The 15804-nt window shown below is 51.4% G+C and overlaps 2 protein-coding genes across 2 annotated transcripts in view; one reads left to right on the forward strand and one right to left on the reverse strand.

Moving 5' to 3' along the window:
- Positions 1-185: 185 nt before the first annotated feature.
- On the reverse strand, positions 186-3510 carry nopchap1 (NOP protein chaperone 1). Its single transcript, XM_088646109.1, has 4 exons — positions 3352-3510; positions 2732-2815; positions 2211-2347; positions 186-1158 (listed from the first exon to the last, which is right to left on the reverse strand). Exons 1-4 carry the CDS (start codon positions 3428-3430, stop codon positions 976-978), a joined length of 483 nt encoding a protein of 160 aa, XP_088502235.1. The 5' UTR covers positions 3431-3510; the 3' UTR covers positions 186-975.
- Positions 3511-5268: 1758 nt separating this feature from the next.
- The window catches only part of LOC148655443 (solute carrier family 41 member 2-like), a 29934-nt gene continuing 19398 nt past the window's right edge, over positions 5269-15804 (forward strand). The window contains exons 1-7 of the mRNA XM_088646105.1: positions 5269-5563; positions 7433-7537; positions 7786-8351; positions 9036-9143; positions 10015-10086; positions 10926-11070; positions 11995-12141. Of these exons, the coding sequence (XP_088502231.1) occupies positions 7845-8351; positions 9036-9143; positions 10015-10086; positions 10926-11070; positions 11995-12141 (979 nt within the window). The 5' untranslated portion in view covers positions 5269-5563; positions 7433-7537; positions 7786-7844. The remainder of the gene's footprint in view (positions 5564-7432; positions 7538-7785; positions 8352-9035; positions 9144-10014; positions 10087-10925; positions 11071-11994; positions 12142-15804) is intronic.

The raw sequence follows: 15804 nt of genomic DNA on the forward strand, positions 1-15804 counted from the left end.
GAGGCTCTCAGTGTCCTGTGCACTGGTGGCATGAGTGAGAGCAGGCAGTCTCAGAAGTGGTTCTGGAAACACAGATATTTACCAGGTCTGTACCAGCTACACTGGGATTCTTGTTATAGCTAGCAGATACCCCCTGACCCTGAAAATGGAAAAGTCTCCAGCCCCTTACAAAGGCAACCAGAACATTTTACTGCTATAGGAAAAGACTTTATTGAAAATACCAATCTTGGCGCAAACCCTTTCTTGTACAGTGATACATCAACTCCCTCTTCCAGAATTCCTCGTAGCTGTGTCTTGATGACTTGGGAGCACAAACCAGTTCTCTGGGGAACGACCTGGTAGTGCACCAGACCAGGGTCGTGCAGGAAAATAATGGGATCAACTCTCTGTTTTCGTTCTCCAGCTAAATGCAGGCCAATAGAGTGAGGCTTCCAATCCATTCTAGACCTCCAGGTGTGTGCCGTAGGCGTGCACTGACAAAGGAGCCGGGGACAAATCAAGGCTTCAACTGCAGGGGTGCGACACCAATACTTCACTCAAGTGTCTACAATCAGTTACATGATTTAGTCCTATGGACCTTCTGAGATTCTGTGACCTTCTTATCTTCTGAGATTTAATCTTAAAAATACTTCACATACAATATCTAGAAAGCAATGGCATGTGCAGAACAATGCAAGAGAGATGTTTTGAATCCGTTTTACGCTAGAACTGTTGCTGTCCTGCCGCAGGGTGTGTTACTAAACACCTGGCTCCAGGTCTGGTTCCTGATTCACAGGTGGGCAGCTTTTAAATTGCTACTGTGATGGCTGCCAGCGGAAAACATCTGCCATCTGCTTTGCACAGAATCCTGTCTTCTGTGAGGTACTGAAAGCAGAGTCAGCGGAGTCCACACACGGGGCAGCGGGGCTCCTGGCGGCTGCAGGTTTGGGGTGCTCAGTCACCTTCCTCGCAGGCGCTCCAGGAGAACCGTCCAGGCTAAGTGTCTGCACTGTCCAGCACTTCTATATTAGCTTTCCTTTTCCGCTGGCTCCCTGGCAGGCGGAGGGTGTCCTCCGTGATCTCGGTCTCCCCCTCGCTCTCCGATTCAGACCCCTCTTCGTCAGACGAGTCTTCCTCAGGCTCACTGCCCGAGTCGCTGAGCTCCACCAGAGCCACGTCCTGCCGGAGAGGAAGCAAGTGTTGCGTTAGGAGCGCGTCCTGCACTGTGGTACTGCTTTTCAAACCGCGCTCTGACATGTGCTGCTGGCCGTTTGAAAAATCAACCAGGCCACAGACAGAAGATCTGTCTCCTAGGCAAGCAACAACCAGTGAATCAGCTGTACTCCATCACTATGCTCTAGACAAAACAATAACAGACCTCCAACTCATCTTGTCAAAGGATGTAGCCTGTATCCCTGGCACGTATCTCCATGAGAAACTTAATTTACATCTGGCGTCTCTGCGCTCTTCCTTTACCAGGGCCTTGCTTTGGCCCAGCTGAGGTGTGGTACGTGGATGTTGTGGGACACGAGTGGAGGAAACCCATTACCAACAAGCTCCAGCCAAGGAAACGACGGTAACTCCACAGTTCGCCACCCTGTCACACCACCGCAATCACTGTACCGCACCTCACCTGAGCTGCACTCAAGTTAGGGGGAATTCACACACTGGTCAGAACTCTTGAGATGCTTTAGGGCATAAGAAAAGTTTACAAAAGAGTAAGAGGCCATTTGGTCCAATTTAAAATTTCATCCAGCAGTTTCTTAAGAGTCAAATGTTTTGGCCTGACCACCTGGCTGAGACGCCTGTTCCACACATCCACCACCACATTCTGTTCTAATCAATCCCCTTCTAGTTTCCAGCTGTGACCCCACAGCTTTATTCCACTTCCCATTATGAAAGAGCTCCCTGAAATAACCCTATCTATATACCTCAGGATTGTACACGCTTGGATCAAATCTCTTCTCAGTCTCCTCTGTTTGTTGTTGAGTTTTCATTCTCTTAAATTGTCTGCATATGACAATTTAAGAGACCACAAATCATGCTTTGATTCTTGATGAGGACACACAAGAATGCACAGAAATACCCAGGTCCCTTTTGATTGTATTTGTCATGTCATGTACAGTGCGGAAATGAGAATCTGGGCACCTGCTGATATTATTCTAAGCACCTGTACCCTGAGTTCTGCAATTCTATCTCATCCACAGTGCAACTCCAGCAGCATGCCTCACCATCTCAATGACTTTATCAGAGCTTTCTTCTATGTTTTCAATGTCGAACAGGTTGGCCGGTGATGACTCCATCTGCTGCCTCAGCTTCTCATTGGCCTGGGCCATCTGAGGCAGAAAACACTGCAGCCTGTCTAGAACTGAACAGACACAGGCATTCCTCACTCGGAGAGCGCAGACAGACACAGATCAAAACGCTGATCGAAAGATCACTGGGGGAAAAAATCGTTTTGATCAAATTTTCAGAGCATCAAAGTGCATTTCAAAACAGTACCAGAAGTAGCAATATTGGGGTTATTAATCCTTTTGCACAGTATAAACCACAACCTTCTCCATGTGTTTTAACTACACCAGCGCAATCAATACACCTCAGCCATATCAATACCTAGACACTGAAAACTGCTGCGCTCTCAAAGAGCCGGCACTTGCCGTGCAGCAGTGAACTGAGAGGAGAGGGAAACGTACATAAAAAATGTTCAGGCAGGAACAGAGAAATGTTCTTGTTTTTATAAATATGAACTCACCGTTGCTCCTGGGAACTTTCACTGTTTGTAAGGTGCCGCCACTCTTGGATGATCTAGGTTTTAGAAGCAGCTTGTCTTGCAGAGCTATAAAAACAACAGGGCGGAGAGTAGAGGAGTCTATTGCCATATCTCCATGTGCAACGGGACGGACGGCGCTCTCTCGGGACATACACGGTACAGCAGATAACAAACACACAATGTACACAGTACATAATGAAGAGTGATAGTTTGTAAACAACCAGAACAATAAATATGTGGTTAGTGAACTAAAGTACCTGGAAGAAAAAGCACAACGCAGTCGGATCGGTCAGGAATACCTGGATGTAATGCAAGTTCTTCTGTGTTCAGTGAGCTCTACAGTAACAAGTTATTAAACGTAGTTTTTGTTTTAGAATGAAATGTATTTCCATCTGTGATTATATCAGCCTTAGCGTATATCAATATAGTATGTATGAGAAATGTTTATCACGTCCAGATACAACACAGTATTTTATAACAAACGGTTAGAGCTGTCTGGATGGGACTGTTCAAATTGGCCCTGAACACAACACTGTTATTTTCTTTAGTGTAATCTTCCACAAGCTTTCGCGCTAGTTATTTTTTTCGGTTCCGGCACAAACCTCCGCCTCTGCCACACGACAGCAGTTCGTGAGAAATGGGCTTGTCGGGTCTTCCGTCCGCCTGCTCGCTGTCCCCCATCCTGCCGGCCGGGACCCAACACCGCCACGCGCGCTCCTCACCCGAGGAGCCCCATCAACATCCGGGTCGACGAGTTCAGCCCCGCCCCCCCAGCGGAAGAGGGAAGTGAGAGCGCAAAGAGAAAGGCAAAGCGCCACCCACAGGCTGGAGGAATACACACGCCCGTCGACGAGCTTTTTTAAAATTGTTATTGCACCAACACTATAATAATAATAATAAAATAATAATAATAATAATAATAATAATAATAATAATAATAAACTTTATTTTATATAGCGCCTTTAAAGGTGGCTTCTCAAAGCGCTTATATAGTACAAAGCACTAATATATACAAAGGAACAAGTAATTGGGTTTATTATCGGAACCGAAAAGACGATCACGGAAAAAAAAGAATTATCGCGAAAGCTTAAGGAAGATTAAACTTAAAAAATATTGTAAAATATATTTTACAGTATAGTGTTCCCGTCACTATACTGAGGCATTAGGAGCCACATAGACAGCAGGGTGAGCGCCTCCTACTGGCCCCACTAACACGTCTTCCATCCAAAAGTTTTTTATTTGTTTAAAGAATCAGACAAACTCAATTCGACTTTATTGTCATTAAACATACACAGGTGCATAGTATTATGAAAAGTGTTTCTCATTAGTCACCCAGGTGCATTATATAAATAGGACAGAAGATAAGACAATAGACAGCAACACAATAGCAATAACATAACATAACATAACATAACATAACATAACATAACATAACATAACATAACACCAAACTCTTGGTACTAAATGCACACACTTTTAATTGATTTGACATTATCATGTCTAAATACGAAAATTGTGCAAAACACCTTTAAGGCCACATTTGAGGGTCCCAATAATTCGATCACTCACTTTTACGCAGGAAATCCACCCTAGCAGGGCTGTGATCAGGGCATAGAAAAAACAAACAAACACGGGCTCCATCCGTCAGATCAGAATTCTGGCCATCACAGAGGACAGTCACCACCCCGGGCATGAGCTCTTCACCCCACTGCCCTCAGGCAAGAGATATAAGAGCATACGGACACTGACCACTAGATTCTTCAACAGCTTCTATCCACAAGCAGTGAGACTGGCGAACACATTTAGCCACCCCCCTCGGACCACACCTACACCATCACCATCTACCTCTTTATGATTTCTTATCTATTGCACATCTCCAGTCATTGTTTACACGTCTGTATTGTTTACATTCAAACTGTCTACATGTTTACTTGCACATTGTCTATTGTGTTTGTACATTGTCTTGATGCACTGTTTGCACTTTGTTTTGTTTTTTACACTTGTTTTACAATCGAGAGACTTTCTGTAAGTAAGAATTCCATTGTACCAGTACCGGTTACATATGGCAATACAGTTCAAGTTCAAGTTCAAGTTCAGGGTTTTTAAAATGACACCTGTGTTAAATTGTTAAACACCTTGACGCATCCTGGCAAAAACCACAGAAGCACAGACAGCATCGGCAGCGCCTTTCTGCGTTTCTGTCTATTGTCGCTCAGTACGGGCGGACAGCAGGCAGTGCCTGTTCCGGAGCGCACGTCACTGCTCTTTTAAGAATGCAACTTTCATATAATGGCAATGACAATGAGCTACCAATGAACACTCAGATCAATCTGGCGCTCCGTGGAGCAGCTGATGGACCTCAGTCCCAGAGCAATTTAAAACCGTGCCCCTCCTCGGGGCGCCCGGTACCCCGGCAGCCCTCTTGCCGCGCGCTGAAGCGGGGCGCCCGGCCTGCCTCGCGCCCGCGCCTGCCCCCCCCTATCGCAGCCGCGTGCCCGGGCACGCTCCCGCGCACGCGTCCTGCCGTCTGCGCGCGCCGCTCGGCCGGAGGGGAGGGGACCGCAGGGCAGGACAGGGAGCCGCCCCGCACTCGGTCTGCGTTTGCAGGAGGCTACCGGTCGGGAAGCGCTTATCGTCCGAGGGGGCTCGGGAGTGCAACACAGGGCGGTGTTTACGAGCCCAGCGCCTCCCACGGCTGCGAGCCGGATGCGAGAGGAGGGGGAGGAGACGGACGCGATCGGCACACGAACTGGCTGCACAAGTTTGCACGCCAGCCATCGCCGGAGCCACCTCGTCGGGCCGTTCCCGAGCGCCGTGAGTAGATCTCATGATGTTATTGCGCCCCGCTCACCCATTTAGAGTCAGGCGGAAAAAGGGGCAGGCGTCGCGGATACGTGTGGCGGAGTATTGCCTGTCGGGGCAGCAGTTACCCGATGTCAGCGGAGTCCCACTGGCGCGTCTCCAAACTCGGAGTCGGCCAGCAGCGCCTGGAAACGCTCGGGGCTCCGCTGTGTGTGCCGGGACCCTCTCACTACCCGGCTTCACGGCCCCCTGCTCCCCGGCTGGCCCGGCGGATCACACACCCAGGTCGTCGTCGCTACTCCTTTCGAAATAAGTTGGTTTCGTACTTGGTTTCAATACTCTACAGACCCTCCGTCACTCTGGTGATTAAATTAGCAGCACACAGACCATCCCGATAAAAAAAAAACCCAACATAAGCGACATACACACTCTACTGCTAACTGTTAAGCAATTTTAAACTGGAATTGACTCACAACCCCGCCCCACAATGCAAGTGCATTTATTTATTTTTATTGCGTCTAATGGAGACGATCTCCGAGTTTCACTTCTGTGAATCTCCAGTATCAGATCGGGAACATGCGGGAGACGCTGTAAAGATATCGGCCCATCCGGCTTGACAGAAGCCAGGGTATCGGGCTGGGAAGCTTGTGCCACCCTCCCGCACCTCTTTGGCTAAAGTAGCCCTTTCTTGAAAGGCTTCTGGCCGGGCAGCTCTGCTGTGACCGGGAGAACGTGTCTGGCGTGTCTGGCGGTGTGCTTCCTCATAGAGGGGATTCCCGAGGCGCAGCGCCAGTAACTCCAGAAGCCAGGTGTACCCGATGGCTCGCAGTGCTTGTCGACACGTTACATTTGTTTGCTCTTTCGCCCAAATACTTTCAATGCGTTTCCAGCTGTAACAGCACCTGCGCTGTTCACATTTCTGACTAGGGACATTCTTGCTTGGAAAACGGTGTCATTTCTGTCTTTTTAAACTGTGAAGAGGGTCGATGCTGAGCTAGCCTCACGCTTTTCCGTGTGATTAGAATGCGTCCGAGTTCTTGCACATTGATCATTGAGCCCACTGTTTGCTGCTGCTTCCTGGTGTTCGCATCGCCGGGTTTAATTGATCGGAGCTGTTCGGGAAACCCAGAGCGGCTTTTTAATAGACATGTCATCCTCTTGACAGAAGTAAAAAGAAAGACAAATATGACCCCGGGATATTGACTCAGTAAAACCAAGAATAGAGCCTGCCCGCGCAGTAAAGGTGGTGACATGAAGACGGTCTTTGCCAGAGCTCTGGAGAGGCCCGGCGGCGCAGTAGTGGGTGTGGGCAGCGGGTTCCACAGGCGTGATGCTGTACAGGAGGCCCAGCTCTTATAAGATCACTTCATTGGCCAGATACAATTTCTTGCATTAGGAATTCGACTTTTCACAGACCCCAGCTTGCTCTCCATGAGACACACAGACAGGGAGAGGAGCTGGGGGTCAGAGTGCAGGGTCAGCCGTTTATACAGCACCCCTGGAGCAGTTGGGGTGAAGGGCTTTGCTCAGGGCCCCAACAGAGTAGGATTCCTCCGCCGGCTACGGGATATGAACTGGCAACCTTCCAGCCACAGGCGCAGATCCCGAGCCACAGAGCCCCCGCTCCGGCCCTAATCTGACACCAGCGGCTTCGGGCTGTTTGCCGAGGTGCCTGGTGTTCGGCAGGTTTCTCCCGTGTCGACGCCAGTCTCGGCCGCCGGGAATTTGAAACAACCTGCGTTTCCAAGCTTTCTACCGGCAGATGTGGGGGGTCAAGAGAAAGGTGTTTTTTTGGTTTCTCCGGTGTCGTTTGAATCGGGACCCTGAGCCGGAGCCCGGTGGGAGCGCATGCCTGACCCGTGTCTCTGCCTCCGACTGCAGGGATACCGGCTCCCTGTCTGGCAAGGGACCTGCTTCCCGCCGGCGTCGTTCCTGAGGTCCAGCAAAACGAGACGAAGCCGGAAGGCGCCTGGGGTTCGAGCGCAGGTGAGCGGGCCAGCTTCCCGGCTCCGGGCCCCGTGGGCCTGCACCCCTCCCCGCCGGGAGTGCCGGCCGTCCGCTCTTCCCGCGAGGTTGCCGGAGCGCCAGCGGGTCACGCGGGGACTTCCTCCAAACCTCCCGACTTCCCTGGCCCCGGGCCGTCCCGGACCTGTGAACAAAGGGAGCCGTGTCCGAGGCGGACAAAGCAAGCGCTCAGGCGCCACAAACCCCCTCTCGCTCCCCTGTCGTTCCAGTTCCCCGGAGATGAGCGGCCCTTCGCCCGCGCGGGCGGGGCGCTGACCGGGGGCCGCGGATGGCGGGCCACGCGCTGAGCTCCCCGGGCCCCGGCCTGGCGGCGCGAGCGGGCAGCCGGGGCGGCTGGGCGCTGTCCCTCAAGCCCTTCCAGTCGGAGAAGATCACCTCCCTGCTGCACACCATGGTGCCCACGGGCCTGGGCAAGCTGCAGGACGAGCGGCTGGCGCTGGCCGACGCGGGCAAGCCGGACGGGCTCCCGAACGGCTTCCGGGCCGACCCGCCGCACGCCGAGAGCCGCCGGCACCCGGAGCGCGGGCGCAGGGCGTCGGCGCACTCGGAGCACGGGGACCGCTGCTACTCCGAGACGGACGCCATGCTGCCCGAGGGCCGGCTGTCGGGAGAGGAGGAGGAGGAGGAGCAGGAGGAGGAGGAGCTGAGGGAGCAGGAGGCGGCCAGGAGGATGCCCAAGGAGTCCCCCCTAGCCATGGCCCTGCAGATCCTGCTGCCCTTCCTCCTGGCGGGGTTCGGCACGGTGTCGGCCGGGATGGTGCTGGACGTCGTGCAGGTGCCTGAGCTCGTGGGCCGGGAGGGGAGAGACGGCGTGTCCGCGGTCCTGCTTTTCATTACGGGGGGGTGATGCTCGAACCTCGTCTCCGCGAGGAACTGTAATTGGCCCCTGTTAAGAGTCGGAAAGTGAACCAGTTAATTATGGGGCTCGTGCCTAAATCCCCTCTGCCGCAGGGCACATGGTCACAGCCGCAGCTCTGCCGCTGAGAGGAAGCGGCGCAGGGCTGGCGTCTGCTTGCATGCGGTCCTGTGCCGTTTGCATGGGTGCAGGGAATGTAGCAGCTGGGTGCTAGTGTGAGGCAGAACCTCAGCCTGCTGAGCCACTTTCCTGTCCAAGAGCCTGCAGTTGGACGCTACTATAACCGTATGCTCTGCCTTTAGAAGCCTGTTTGCCTTTTCCCTGTGTCATCTTGAAAAGCACAGGTGAGGTGGCTTAGGGGCTGTGTACACAGGACCTTTACAGTGTGTTCTTCTTAGTGCGCGTTTTCTGAAAATAAAAAATCCGGCTCCTGTTCAATGTTATAAAACTCCTATAACTCCTAATTCGGTCTCCCGAAAGATTCGGCACTTCTTGCTCCTCCTTCCTGTTGAAGACCGCAGGCGCTCGCCGGCCGTGTCAGTGGGGGTTTATGGGGCCTGCGCCCCACCGCCTTGACGTCTCCCCCCCGACTCTCTCCGACAGCACTGGGAGGCCTTCAAGAACGTCACCGAAATCTTCATCCTGGTTCCGGCGCTCCTGGGGCTGAAGGGGAATCTGGAGATGACGCTGGCATCCAGGCTGTCCACTGCGGTAAGCACAGCTCGCTCCTCGAGCTCGGGTCCCGGGACCCTGAGCTCAGAGGGGGCCAGGTGCTCGCGGGGGCCGGTGTACGATGAGCAGGGGTTTCACCCCGGACCCCCGCCTCTTGTTTACCGCATGACATCAGCTGTCCCAGAACCACCCTCTCGCCCTGGGGCTGTAATAACACTCTGCAGGAGGGCGGTAAGTGGTGCTTAAGGGACATTCCTGTAGTGCGTCTTACCCATTTCTGTTTCAGCTGTGTCATTAAAATGTTTTTTTTTCTAGAAGAGAAGCTTACGTGTGGTGTCGTCTCGTCTTGCCTTAATAATTGTTTCTGTGTTTAAAATCTGCTCTGAACCCGAATGGTCCAGAATCGCGCCCGGACCTGTACTGACGAGACTCATAGAACCCAAGAAGAAGACAAGTCACTGAATACCAAACTAGCTGGGTCTCGTCACCTTTTTAAACTTTCTTATCTTCTTATGACACTTATCCTTGTTTTTTTTCCCCCCAATTTTGTCTAAACTCAGGATTCGCAATTGGAGAGAATTCAGCTGTTTAACTGGGCACTTCGTTAATCCATCAGAAATGTTTCTGGATTCTTTTCTCAGCTATTAATGACCACCGTTAAATCCCAGTCTAGGATGTGGCACAATCTGTGCTCATCTATAATTATAATTATTATTACTCTATAATTATAATTAATGATACTTTCAGCATTAATCAGTTATTTGGCTGAGAGGACTGGAGGTCTTGTACTCTCCAAGCAGCTGCAGATGACAGGATAATGACAGTATTGGCGTATTAAGAGCAGCCCTTTCAGATTCCTAGAAGTGTGTGACTGGTGAAATAATACAAAGCTGTCTTTTTTCCTTGGCAGGTGAATGTGGGAAAAATGGACTCTCCTATAGAGAAGTGGAATCTTATTATTGGGAATCTTGCCCTGAAGCAGGTAGTTATTCTTGCTTGTGTGTTAGGTATAGGTTTATGCTACACAGTTCTGGGGCACCTCACTTTTTTTTGCAATTTGTCTAAAGTCTAATGCTTTTATTAAAGGTATAAGAGCAGTGTCTCATCTGGGATTTGTAGCCTCAACCTCCCAGCTATGGGCCCAAGCCTGACAGCTCCTCCACACTGCTATCTTTACTGCTCAGGGTTCCTAACCAGTCGCAGAGAGATCCCACTAACAGACCTCCGTGACACACAGCACACCCAGCTTGAGTTACGACATTACAGCACCGACGAGTTCTCCATCAGCTCTGCCAAACCCGTCTCCCCTGTTCCCTCAGACGTGTGCGTCCTTGCTTTCTGGAGCTGTGCCGATCTCATGAGTTAAAGAACCGCTAGGACCTGTGATGAAATGATTTGACGTTATCGGACTGGAGAGAGTCTGAGTGACCTGTCAGTCCAGTGTCGGCCACAGTCGGACCCTTCGGCAGTACAGGATGGCCCCGTTGATAGCGCGCTGGCATGTGTTGGACGTGAACTGAGCTGCAGTCATTGGACCACACGAGCTGCGTGGAGCCAGTCCCGCCTCTCATTTCAGCTGTCCTGAAGTTCTGATTAATCAGGCTAGAAGCCAGATCAGCAGCGTTTTACTAGATCCAAGCAGGAGGGAATTGAAAGGTACCCCCCCAGACCTACAGCACCCCAACTCTTGAGCCCTGCAGGTGCGCCCCGCTCCGGTCTGGTCGTCGTCGGGCAGACAGCCCCGGGCCCGGGAGGGCGGAGCTCGGCGGCGGCCGGACGAGCCCGTCTGGACTGACGCGCTGTGGGGGCGTGTGCTTGCAGGTGCAGGCGACGGTGGTGGGGTTCCTGGCGGCTGTGGCGGCCGTGGTCCTGGGCTGGATCCCCGAGGGCAAGTTCCAGCTGAGCCACGCGGTGCTGCTGTGCTCCAGCAGCGTGGCCACCGCCTTCATCGCCTCGCTGCTGCAAGGTAGGGCTCGCTTGTGATAGCAGCACCTCAGCAGCCCGTCCTTCGCATGAGACGTTGAACCGAGGTCCTGGCTCTCAGTGGTCATTAAAGATCCCCGGGTACTTCTCGATAAGAGCAGAGAGTTATCCCAGTGTCCAGGCCAAATTTCCCCCCTTGGCCTTTACTGTGGCCTCCAAATTGTCCCCCGTATGATTGGCCTGCACTTGCCCTGCGATGGACTGGCGCCCCCTCCAGGGTGAACCCTGCCTTGTGCTCGTTGTTGCCCGGTAGGCTCCGGCTTCCCGCGACGCCGTATGGTATAAAGCGGTTTGGCAAATGACAGGACTTTCAGCAGGTTTGCCAACAGCTCCCAGCCTGATCTCATCAGAGTTTAGGAGCTCAGCAAGGCTGGGCCTGGGCCCTACTGGGATGAGAGACCTCAAGGAAAACCAGGTTGCTGCTGTGGACCAGTAAGTGGTACTGTTCCCTCTGCACCAGAATTTTCAAACCAGTGCCCCAGTGTGGGTGGGTTCTCACTGCTTGGTCATTAAAGACACCGAGACGCTACAAGTTCTTTTTGAACCTGGTCTAAGGTACAACCTGGTCTCACTGAGATTCTCCTGGAATGCATGTCCTCAGTCCTCCTGACCTGCTGGGCAGGGGGCCGCTGGTGCACAAAGACCCCCCAGGAAGGGTTGCACTTCAGTGGTGAGGAAATGGGTCCCTCCAGTATGTGAAGTGCTCTGGGAACCTTGGGGGTGAAAAGCTCTAAATGGAAGAATTTATTACTTAATCCCAGAAGCAGGACTGGCGGAGTCCTTTCCCTGTTTTTCCGTGTCTGGCCTGAGGGCCACGTCCTTCTGAGAGCAGGGAGCCCAGTGGGAGGGGGTCCTGCTGAAGAGGCCAGGCTTGATGAGACTGCGCGTGTTTCCCGTCTCTCCTCAGGTATCATCATGGTTGGCGTGATCGTGGGCTCCAAGAAGACGGGGATCAACCCCGACAATGTTGCCACCCCGATCGCGGCCAGCTTTGGGGATCTCATCACTCTGGCCATTTTGGCATGGATCAGCCAGGGCCTTTACAACTGCCTCGGTGAGTGACCAGCGCGTCCAGCTCTCACGGCTCCTCAGAGGTGTATCACAGCCGTGGCAGAGTTTATACCTCGTCTTCGGTTATTTCCGGCACTTCTGTGTTCAAGGCTGCTGGGGCGGTGGGCTGTGCTCTCATTCGGTTTCTGTGAGGCAGCGTGGTATCGGATCTCTCACAGCCCTCCTGTTGCCAGTCATGACCCAGCTGACTGCGTTTCATGGCCATCGACGGCTCGGGTTGAAACGCCAATCCAAATGGATTTTCTGTGGAACCGATTCCTGGATAAGACTGTCATGCGGTACAGAAGATGAGTCACAAGGCATAATTTCACAGTGATGCTCTCTTGAGAGTTGAACGGCCGGTACCCCGAAAGCACTGATAATGTGGAGGTGGATAAGAAAATGGAAACACCTGGATAAATGAAGGACGTCAAGTATATTAAGGCCTTCCACACTGGCGTGACTCCTGCATTAATTAAAAAATATCCCAACTTGCTTAGAGTCATGTGCAGAAATGCTGGACAGGTCTGTGCGCTGATAGTTATGGGTAGCAGAGACTTTAAAAGAAGAGTTGATAGTTTGAATTTGATGTCACCACTGACTTCCAAAAGAAAGATGTGAGTCATCAGCATAGTGGTATGTAAAACAGGCAAGCAGCTGCATATCAGCTGAATGCAAATTTCACCTGGGGCACGAGCAGGCAGTGCCTTTGACTCCCATTATCAGGCTGCAGTGCACAGACCGCTCTCTCTGCAAGTCCAGTGGGGCAGAGAGCGCAGGCTGTGAACCGAGCAGTGGAGGAGTGTGATGTGGCCACCATGTTCCAGACAAACACGCACCAACCTGAAGACCGCTCTGGCCCTACAGCAAGGGGTTCTGGTGGTTCGGTAATGCTCTGTGGCCCATTTTCCAGGTATGGTGTGGGTGCAGTTCAATGCCCTTACAAGACAAGGTCTGTGTCACCACTAATTGGAAAATATTGATCATTTTCACCTCCGGTTGGGGGGGGGGGTGTCTTCCTGTCCGCACAGCAGGTGTGGCCTCCCAGTGCTTTCATGAGCACAGCACTGATGTTATCTACTCGTCTGGAGTAACGCCTGGGATTTTCCACATTCATCAGCTAGGCATGAGCTGATTTGCTTTCTCATGGCAGAATGGTGCCAGTTTTCTCCTGCAGACGCTGGGGGAACCTGTGCCCCAGTATGTACAGGCTGAACCGGCCTCACATGGTGTCGCAGCGCCTTGATGCGTGACTTTGTTTTTTTTTATTCTTTTATTCTTGTTCACAACCTGTACATTCCCAGTAGAAACAGAAAATGCCCACATTTTGTTGCACCTCAGGATGCAGTGCTTTCTGAACAGGACGGACACACGGACTTGTAGAAGTCCTGCCATCTCTCTCCGTGGCTGAAGACCGCAGATTGCATTAAATATTTGAGTGAGCAGAGGGGTGGGGATGCTAGCCTGCTGTGATGAGCTCGCGTGGCTGATGGTTTCAGAAGGTGATCTTGGCTTCAGACATGTTGAATGACCATGGTGGTTAACGTAGACCTCTGCAATTGCTTGCTATTAACTACCAAAGGACTAGATGGGCCTGTGGCCCTTCTCATTTGTTACCTTTCCTGCAATCAGTTGCAATAGCTGTGATCGAAAAGACAATGAATGTAATTCAGGGTCAGTCAGAAAGGAAGCATGTGAGAGCACAGGAATGACTTAGTGTGAGTGCACAAAGCACTGAGTGCAGGACACAGTGTCTTTCTGCAGAAGACCGTTCGGAGTGTCGTTTATCCAACGTGATCTTTCCAGAAATGGCTGTACAAATGAGTCTGAGGTTTCCTGACCACCAAATGAGGAAGAAAGGCTTAACTGCCTCTTCTTGTGTTCAGCCCATACGTTATGGTCTTCTCTCTGAATCACTGAATCAGTGTGATGACAAGCATGGATGTGCACTAGTGGTCACTCTTATGGCTGCCAGGTCTTTACGGCTTGTCTCTGAGACTCCGCTACAGAGGAGAGGCGGAGAGGCCGCAGCTTGGTCAGCACTGTGCAGAGCCTGTGGAGGTGTGGGAAATAACCTCTGACGTCTCTCAGCACCTGTAGCGTTTTCATCTTCCTGACAGAGGCTCGTGTGCTTCAGAAAGGGTGAAGCGCAGGTTGCACGCTCTGTATAGCTGTCTGATTAGCACCAGCAGTCAGTGTGCCTCAGTCAGCTCAGCTCTAATGGTCGGTACATTCACAGGAAATACACATGCATACTCGTTAAAAAGATTTAGTTTGAGGCTCAGCCTCATTCAAATATGTTTGTAATTCTGAATTTAGAATACACTGTGCCAAATGAGGTCACGACAAATTAATGTAAAAAAAAAACCTATAATCCCAGACTGTATTAACTTGAAATCGGTGATCCGTGCACAGGGAATAGGTCTGTATTAAAAGTCTCAGGAGCTGTGTTTATTGAAGCTGGCCAGTAGTATTGTAGTTGTCGCTGCAGTGTCGGGCCACCAGGTGGCAGTGTGACTTCAGAAAATCGCCCTGCTGGCACTGTTAACTCTGAACACCTGAATGACTGTAAGCTCAACACACTGAGCAGCCACAGCAGGAAAGTAATTGAAGAATCCACAGGCCATTACGTTCTTCATTGTTCCAAATTGTGCCATCATAACAGAAGCATTTTAATCTGATGTTGGTGTGGGCAGCATCATGAAATCAGACAATTCTTCAAAGAGAGCTGCTTTCCGAATGTCCCGGTGTAAGTCATTGGACAGATTCAGGTGCTGTCAGGCTGTGTCTGCAGTTTATCTCCTGGGGCCCCGAGGAAAGATTTTGCCAGGACAGCAGGTGATTACTACTGCTGCCGCACAGCAATTTGGTCTGGAGTTCAAGTCATCCTGGGCACCTTCGTGCGGAATTTGCATTTGTTCTTCCTATGTTTTTGTGAGGGATTTCTCTTTTTCTTGCAACTTCCAACAGCATACTGACTTCATTTATTGGTTTCTCTAAAATCTTGTGTGTGCGCCCTGTGACGGGCTGGTGTCCTGTCCAGGGTGTGTCCTGCCCTGTGCCCTGTGACGGGCTGGAGTCCTGTCCAGGGTGTGTCCTGCCCTGTGCCCTGTGACGGGCTGGTGTCCTGTCCAGGGTGTGTCCTGCCCTGTGCCCTGTGACGGGCTGGTGTCCTGTCCAGGGTGTGTCCTTGTGCCCTGAGCCTGCGGGGTCAGGCTGTGTATTAGTATCGTTCTTGTGTGTGTGTGTCCTGCGAAGGACTGGTGTCCCGTCCAATGAGTCATGCCTTGATCTCCATGCTTCCAGAAGAGGCTCCAGATACCACACTCAAACATACAGTTGAAAGTATAGAATTTAAATTAAATTATTATTTTTTTCTTTAATAGCTAATTGAACTCATAAGATTTGGTTGGAATATTGGGTAGGAATTTGGTCAGCTAGTTACAAACAGTTGTTGCTGCTCTGGAATTGGTTCAGAGAAGAGAAACCAGGAGCATTTTAGGACTTGAAGGAGTGTCCTACACTGACAGGCTGAAGGAACTGAACCGTTTTATTCTTGGATCATGAGATCGAATTATTAAGAATCTTCAAAAACCTCCTCACATTTTCATCCTGGATTATACCAGACTTCTGTAGCTTTATTTGTAGCTTTTTAGCCTAGCCTATG

The sequence above is a fragment of the Lepisosteus platostomus genome, chromosome 9 (assembly GCF_059453375.1).
Source record: "Lepisosteus platostomus isolate fLepPlt1 chromosome 9, fLepPlt1.hap1, whole genome shotgun sequence".
Lineage (NCBI taxonomy): Eukaryota > Metazoa > Chordata > Actinopteri > Semionotiformes > Lepisosteidae > Lepisosteus > Lepisosteus platostomus.

Bases quoted from the DNA above. Each gene is read 5' to 3' on its own strand.
- nopchap1 (XM_088646109.1), bottom strand. From the start codon at position 3,430: ATGGGGGACAGCGAGCAGGCGGACGGAAGACCCGACAAGCCCATTTCT. The intron at 2,816-3,351 runs GTTTGTGCCGGA...TTGTTTTTATAG, and splicing joins GTCGTGTGGCAGAGGCGGAG to CTCTGCAAGACAAGCTGCTT. The intron at 2,348-2,731 runs GTGAGTTCATAT...GTGTCTGTTCAG, and splicing joins GAAAGTTCCCAGGAGCAACG to TTCTAGACAGGCTGCAGTGT.